The sequence below is a fragment of the Vanellus vanellus genome (genome assembly GCF_965231255.1).
Source record: "Vanellus vanellus genome assembly, contig: HAP1_SCAFFOLD_76, whole genome shotgun sequence".
Classification (NCBI taxonomy): Eukaryota; Metazoa; Chordata; class Aves; order Charadriiformes; family Charadriidae; genus Vanellus; species Vanellus vanellus.
The window spans coordinates 113,792-120,376 of NW_028127111.1; the positions used below are offsets into that span (position 1 = coordinate 113,792).

Below are 6,585 nucleotides of genomic sequence, written 5' to 3' on the forward strand. Positions count from 1 at the left end.
TAAAGACACGGAAGGATTTGGCTGAAGAGCCCATTAGACTGCTGAAAGACAAGGGCGGGCTTCTAACTCTCAAGCAGCACCTGGGTAGTTGAGAGGGATCAGACTGAGCGAGCAGTAAGGGCAAGGGGAAACTGGAGAGCAATGGGAAGGGCATCGGTCCGGCTGGTCTGCTGAGAAGGTGCCTTTAGACCCGGTCATTTTGTCAGGACAGGTGGAAAGCGTCAGGAGATTAAATACACAGGATCATGGGCAAAGTCCTGCAAGGCAAGTCCAGGGGAAGGCCAAGATTTCTTCTCCTGCGATTAAAACACTTCCTGGAAATTCCCATTCTGGCACAGTGGGAAAGAATTGCCATTTTACAAAAAAGATACCATCATCGCAGCTGGTGAAAAGGTGCTCATGTGTTTTGAGAAGTTGCAAGCTGTTCCTGGCAGAGTTCAGCTCTCTGACCGCAGACATCCAGGACCACCTGTAGAGGCCCCGGCGTAGCTGAGGTGTTGGTCTGGGACAGGCCAATGTCACACGGGACCTGCAGGAGACCAGAGCACCTTGGGAGCTGCTGATAGAGGGTGTCAGGGCACCTGCACGGGCACCAGGCATCTGTGTCCCTGTGACTGAAGACATCTGTGTTTGTGTAGCTGCACCCACCCAGGCTCTGAAGATCCCTGTCTGTCCTAGTTTGAGGTAAAACAGAACCATTTTTCTGTTCAGTAATTATACTTCCCAGTGAAGTCTCTTCTAACTAGCTGCACTCGCTGAAATTAACGGCTCCTTCTTCAGACTGTGTCTGTTTCCAGAGTCACAATACCGCAATGGTGTGCAGAGAGGCTCTCGCTTACGCTCATTGCTATAACAGCCAAGGGCAGCTCACTTGGTTATGTGCCACGTTGGAGGGTCAAAAGCAGAAGAGCGTAGAGGGGTCCCACCTGCGCGGAGGAGCGGACAGGACAGGTGACCCCAAAGTGACCAACAGGATCTTCCACCCCATCTGCCCCATGCTCACTGTAAAAGCTGAGTGGTCAGAGGGTCAGCCCTCTTTCTGCAATGGCCGACGTCTGAGGAGGACTCTGTCCATCTGCCTTTGACCCCGATCCATGTGTTCCTGAATCCAGATCCGGAATCCAGTTCCCGTCCAGCACTGAGTCCATTCTGGGCCTTTCCCAGTGCCTGACGATAATGTCATCATCATCCAGAGAGCTCAATACACTTTACATACAGTGTATCTATAACAGTATTTCCTTTTTAATTATTATTATATTCTTAATATTTTCACTAAAGTAGTTTAGTTTTCAAACCCAAGTGTCTCTTTCTCTGTCTCCCTCCTCTCCTTGGAGACAGAGGTGGTGGAGAGCGTCTCTCTTTCATTTCAGTGCCCAGTGTGGCCCAAACCACAACACACCCTCACAACTGGCATTCAGGCCATGTGCCTTCTGCTGGCCTATCAAGGACTCAGGCAGGAGATGGCCACAGAGCAAACCTCCCCCATGAACAGGGGCGAGTGGCCAGTGCTGGAAGGAGCCGAGGAGAGAGGCTGAGGGTGACGAATGCCCTGGGCACCTTCCCAGTCTGCCCATGGCACCGAGGGCACAGACCGGCCTCCTCTCTCCTGCACCCGCATGTCTCAGCTCCCTGCCACGAGACCGGGCTCTGCACCACACACTCCAGTGGGTGTGTGTCCTCTCCCGGGCACGTCCAAGGCCAGCCCAGCCCCTCCCAGGCTCTCCCCAACTCCCCTGCCCTCTCCCCAGCCCAGCCCCGCAAAGCAGTCCCCTCTGGGCTGGCCCCATGGCCATGCCCACCACAGGGTGCTGCAGAGCTCTGGCTGCTCCCCCACAGCCACAGCCCCTCTGAAGGGCACAGCAGCTGCTGGGGAACAGAGAGGGCTCTCAGCCTCCCCATCAGCCCCGTGGCTGGAGGCTACACGTGGCAGGAGGACACGGAGGTCCGTGAACCTGCAGGAGCCCTGATCTCGGGCCAAGGAGGTGCCCACAACAGGCGGCCTCTGCCCCCTCAGTGCCAGCCCCTCTCCCCAGGCCGGCACAAGAGTCCTGCTCCAGAGACGGAGCAGCCTGCCCCGAGTGGGTGCTGCAGAAAGAGCTTTCTCCTTCTCATGGGTTCCTCCCTGCAGGCACAGAAATGCTCCCTTGCTCTTCCCCCTGGACACCCCTTCTCCCCAGAGATCCTTTCCCCAGGTTGACGTTCCTGGTTCCCACCCTGTGATCCCTGCATGGCCCTGAGCTGGTGGTGCTGCTGTGCAGAGGGAGGGGGCTGTGGTGCCCTGGGGCCATGAGGTGAGCCTGCACTGGCCATGCTGGTCAGGGTGGGCAGCAGACCCAGCCAGAAAGGGATGACTGCTGCTGAGCCCCGTTCCACCTCCCCTCCTGGCTCAGGAAGAGAGGACAGGGCTGAGCAGGACCAAAGGGTGTCTCCAATGGCACAAAGGACAGGACAGGGCTGCACTAGATCCAGCCTTTGAGGCTTTCCGAGAGGGTGTCCTGAACTGCTCTCCAGTCTTATGTCCCTTTTCCTACTGGGTCCTCACAACCTGTCATTGCTTTCAAGTTTCCTTCTTAGCCCATGGGCTCCACAGGTTGACATTTTCAACCTTGGATGGTCACTCATTTTATGAGGTGCCGCTCACTGCCCACCCAGACTCACGCACTGTCCCGGAAGATCCCCTGAGCTCTCCTGGTAGTGCCTGATTCCTCATCTTTCATCAGCCCCACTGCAGGTGGGACAGCACCGGGCAAATAAGTCAAAGACCAGTTGCTGTCTGAGTGGACATGTGCAAGCATGAAGGGAGGTCTTCACCCAGTCCTTGGTCCCTCACAGATCCCCCTGGCACTCTGAGCCTGTCCCCCTAAATCCATCAAGGTCTCAAGAAGAGAAACGGTCCTTTGAGGGAGCAGTTCCCTGGGTGCATTCCTGACACCAGCTTTGGAAGAGGCATTCAGCCTTTGGGCCCTCCCTTAAGAAACCATTTTGATTATGGTGGTTCCTGCACAGAGACCAGCTCTGGTAAACAGGTTCACGTGACCTGCTCCTGCCTGCAGCCACAGGGATGCCACTGTCTGGACAACAGGACTGTCACAAGTTCCACAAGACCTTTTGGGTAACACAAAGGCAAGAGCACAGAAGACTGTGGATGTGAGGAGATACCAGCACTGAAAAGACGACCTCATCCTGCTGTCCTTGGCCATGGCTCAAGGGGAGCAACAGCTCAGACTCACAGGCAGCAGAGACAGAGTGCCCAGCGAGGCAGCCAGGGGTAGCCCCAAGGGCCCCCGAGGCTGATCCTCCATGGGACAGCTGGGCATTTGCCTCTTGAACCCCTCTTGCATGCTGGGGCCCAGCTCCAGGGGAGATGTGAAGATGCAGAAGTTGATACAACTAATTTTCTGCTGGATTCTTTATTAAGCTAGTCTAAACAAGGAGCTTTGATCTAGCTCAGGTGCAGTCCTGTTCAATATATTCATCAATGACATGGGTGAAGGGATAGAGTGTACCATTAGCACGTTTGCTGATGACACAAAACTGGAAGATGTAGCTGACATGCCAGAAGGTGGTGCCGCCATACAGTGTGACCTGGCCAGGCTGGAGAGTTGGGCAGAGAGAAACCTTATGAAGTTCAACAAGGGCAAGTGTAGGGTACTGAGCCTGGAGAGGAATAACCTCATGCACCAGTACAGGTTAGGGGCAGACCTGCTGGAGAGGAAAGGGACCTGGGATCCTGGGGGACAACAGGATGACCTTGAGCCAGCAATGTGCCCTGGGGACAAGAAGGCCAATGGCATCCTGGGGGGCATCAAGCAGAGTGTGGCCAGCAGGTCGAGGGAGGTCTTCCTTCCGCTCTACTCTGCCCTGGTGAGGCTGCATCTGGAGTACTGTGTCCAGTGCTGGGCTCCCCAGTTCAAGAAGGACAGGGAACTACTGGAGACAGTCCAGCAAAGGGCTACAAAGATGATCAGGGGACTGGAGCAACTTTCTGATGAGGAAAAGCTGAGGGACTTGGGGCTTTTTTTGTGTGGAGAAAAGAAGACTGAGGGGGGATCTTATTAATGCGTATAAATAGTTAAATGGAGTGTGCCAGGGAGATGGGAACAGTCTTTGTTCAGTGGTGCCCAGTGACAGGACAAAAGGTAACGGGCACAAACATGAACGTAGGAAGCTCCATCTTAACATGAGGAGAAACTTCTTTCCTTTGAGGGTGGCAGAGCACTGGCACAGGCTGCCCAGAGAGGTGGGGGAGTCTCCCACTCTGGAGACATTCCAAACCCGCCTGGAAGCCGTCCTGTGCCACTGCTGTAGGTGCCCCTGCTCTGGTAGTGGAGTTAGACTAGATGCTCTCCAGAGGTCCCTTCCAACCCTGACCATTCTGTGATTCTGTGATCCTTATGCACATGAGGTCTTTGGGTCCAGGAAAAGAAAAAAAAAAAAAAACAAACAAAAAAAAACCCCCAAAAAAAACAAGCATGAGAAGAAGAACAGTAACATCACAGGTATATAATAAAAAAACAGAATGAAAAAAAAAAAGAAAACAAAACAACAAAACAACAAGAAAAGCAGTAAGGTAAAATGCACAATTGAAGAAAAGTTAGTCCTGGTCTTTGCTGTAATACTGTGGGAGCCCTTGTGGGATAATGGGCACCATATTAATTGTAAGTAGATTGTATTGCAATAATTTGTACAGGGCATCCTTGATTTCCTTGTTCCTCATGCTGTAGATGAGGGGATTCACTGCTGGAGGCACCACCGAGTACAGAAATGACACAAGAAGATCCAGGGGTGGGGAGGAGATGGAGGTGGGCTTCAGGTGAGCAAATACAGCAGTGCTGATAAACAGGGAGACCACGGCCAAGTGAGGGAGGCACGTGGAAAAGGCTTTGTGCCGTCCCTGCTCAGAGGGCATCCTCAGCACGGCCCTGAAGATCTGCACATAGGACACCACAATGAAAACAAAACACCCAAAACCTAAGAAAGAACTTAATACAAGAAGCCCAACTTCCCTGAGGTAGGAGTGTGAGCAGGAGAGCTTGAAGATGTGGGGGATTTCACAGAAGAACTGGTGCAGGGCATTGCCCTGGCAGAGGGGGAGTGAAAATGTATTGGCCGTGTGCAGGAGAGAATTGATAAACCCACTGCCCCAGGCAGCTGCTGCCATGCGGACACAAGCTCTGCTGCCCAGGAGGGTCCCATAGTGCAGGGGATGGCAGATGGCAACGTAGCGGTCATAGGCCATGATGGTGAGGAGAAAATACTCAGCTGAAATAAAAATGAGAAAGAAAAAGAGTTGGACAGCACACCCTCCATAGGAGATGGCCCTGGTGTTCCAGAGGGAATTAGCCATGGCTTTGGGGAGAGTGGTGGAGATGCAGCCCAGGTCCAGAACAGAGAGGTTGAGGAGGAAGAAGTACATGGGGCTGTGGAGGCGGTGGTCGCAGGCGATGGCGGTGATGATGAGGCCATTTCCCAGGAGGGCAGCCAGGTAGATGCCCAGGAAGAGCCCGAAGGTCAAGAGCTGCAGCTCCCGTGTGTCTGCGAACTCCATGAGGAGGAAGTGGGTGATGGAGCTGCTGTTGGACATTAGTTATTTCTTTTATGGGGGCTCTGTTAAAGGAAGGAAAAGACAGGAAAAAATCAGGACAGAATTCTATGAGCCCATATACTCCATTTTTCATAGATATCACCCCCAGTTGAAATGCATTTTTTATCTCTGGGTGGTGCTGGCTGAGTGTGGTGTGAGGAGCAGCACCTCTGCCCCTGTGCTGCTGAGGAGTCAGCCCTGCTGTGCTGCAGTGGGTACAAGGGAGCTGCTCTGTGACAGCTCCAACCGTCACAAGGGGTGTCAGATATAATCCACCTGTAATGGAAAAGTTCAATATTTGCACTCATGGCTCTCCAGAGCGTGGGCTGCAGAGCAGAGGGTTAGCATGTCCTTATAAATTTTTGCCTGTGCTTTTTATTTTCCATGATAACATCTCATGAATGTAGAAATCCTCATTTTGATGACTAATCATGTTACGATTCTTCAGACGGGACAGACGAGTTCAGCTCTCTTTGGCTTAAAGCAGAGTCAGCAGAGCTGCACTGTCCATCGGGGTTTTGCCCATCTGCCCTCTGCTTTTGTTTCATCTGCCTTCGAGATGACTCCACACACAAACTACTTTTTAAAAAATACCAAACAGCTGAACTCATATGGGATGAGGGGAGCACTGGTTGAGAGGGCAGATCTGCAATCTCTTCCCTGTCCCAGCGCAGAGATGGAGCTGTGATGGAGAGAGCAGGACACCACCCCTCCCCGAGAGAAGCAAAGCTCTCTGAGAGGAGACTGCCCACCCCCGAGGAAAGGCTCAGCACTCCCCAGGACCCGACGGCAGCGCTGTGCCTTGCTGGGGGCAGCTCGCAAGCCCCACAGGACCGGCAGAGCAGGCAGTCGGGGTGCCGCAGAGGAGATGATGTGAAGAGAGAGTGCGCTCAGGTCCCAGCAGACAGCGCCCAGCAGACACCTCCATGGAGGAGCCCAGGAGAGCTGGCTGAAGGCAGCCTCCCCCCGGGCGTGTTGGCAGTTTCCCCCCGGCCCTTGCC

General features: G+C 53.7%; 1 protein-coding gene across 1 annotated transcript in view; it reads right to left on the minus strand.

Annotated features, from left to right (window-relative positions):
• LOC309685475 (olfactory receptor 14C36-like) overlaps window positions 1-5,584 on the minus strand; it is a gene marked incomplete at both ends in the record, with an annotated part of 32,618 nt that extends 27,034 nt beyond the window's left edge. Inside the window, one exon of the mRNA XM_082501238.1 lies at window positions 5,415-5,584. Within this exon, the coding sequence (XP_082357364.1) occupies window positions 5,415-5,584 (170 nt within the window). The remainder of the gene's footprint in view (window positions 1-5,414) is intronic.
• Window positions 5,585-6,585: the final 1,001 nt, after the last annotated feature.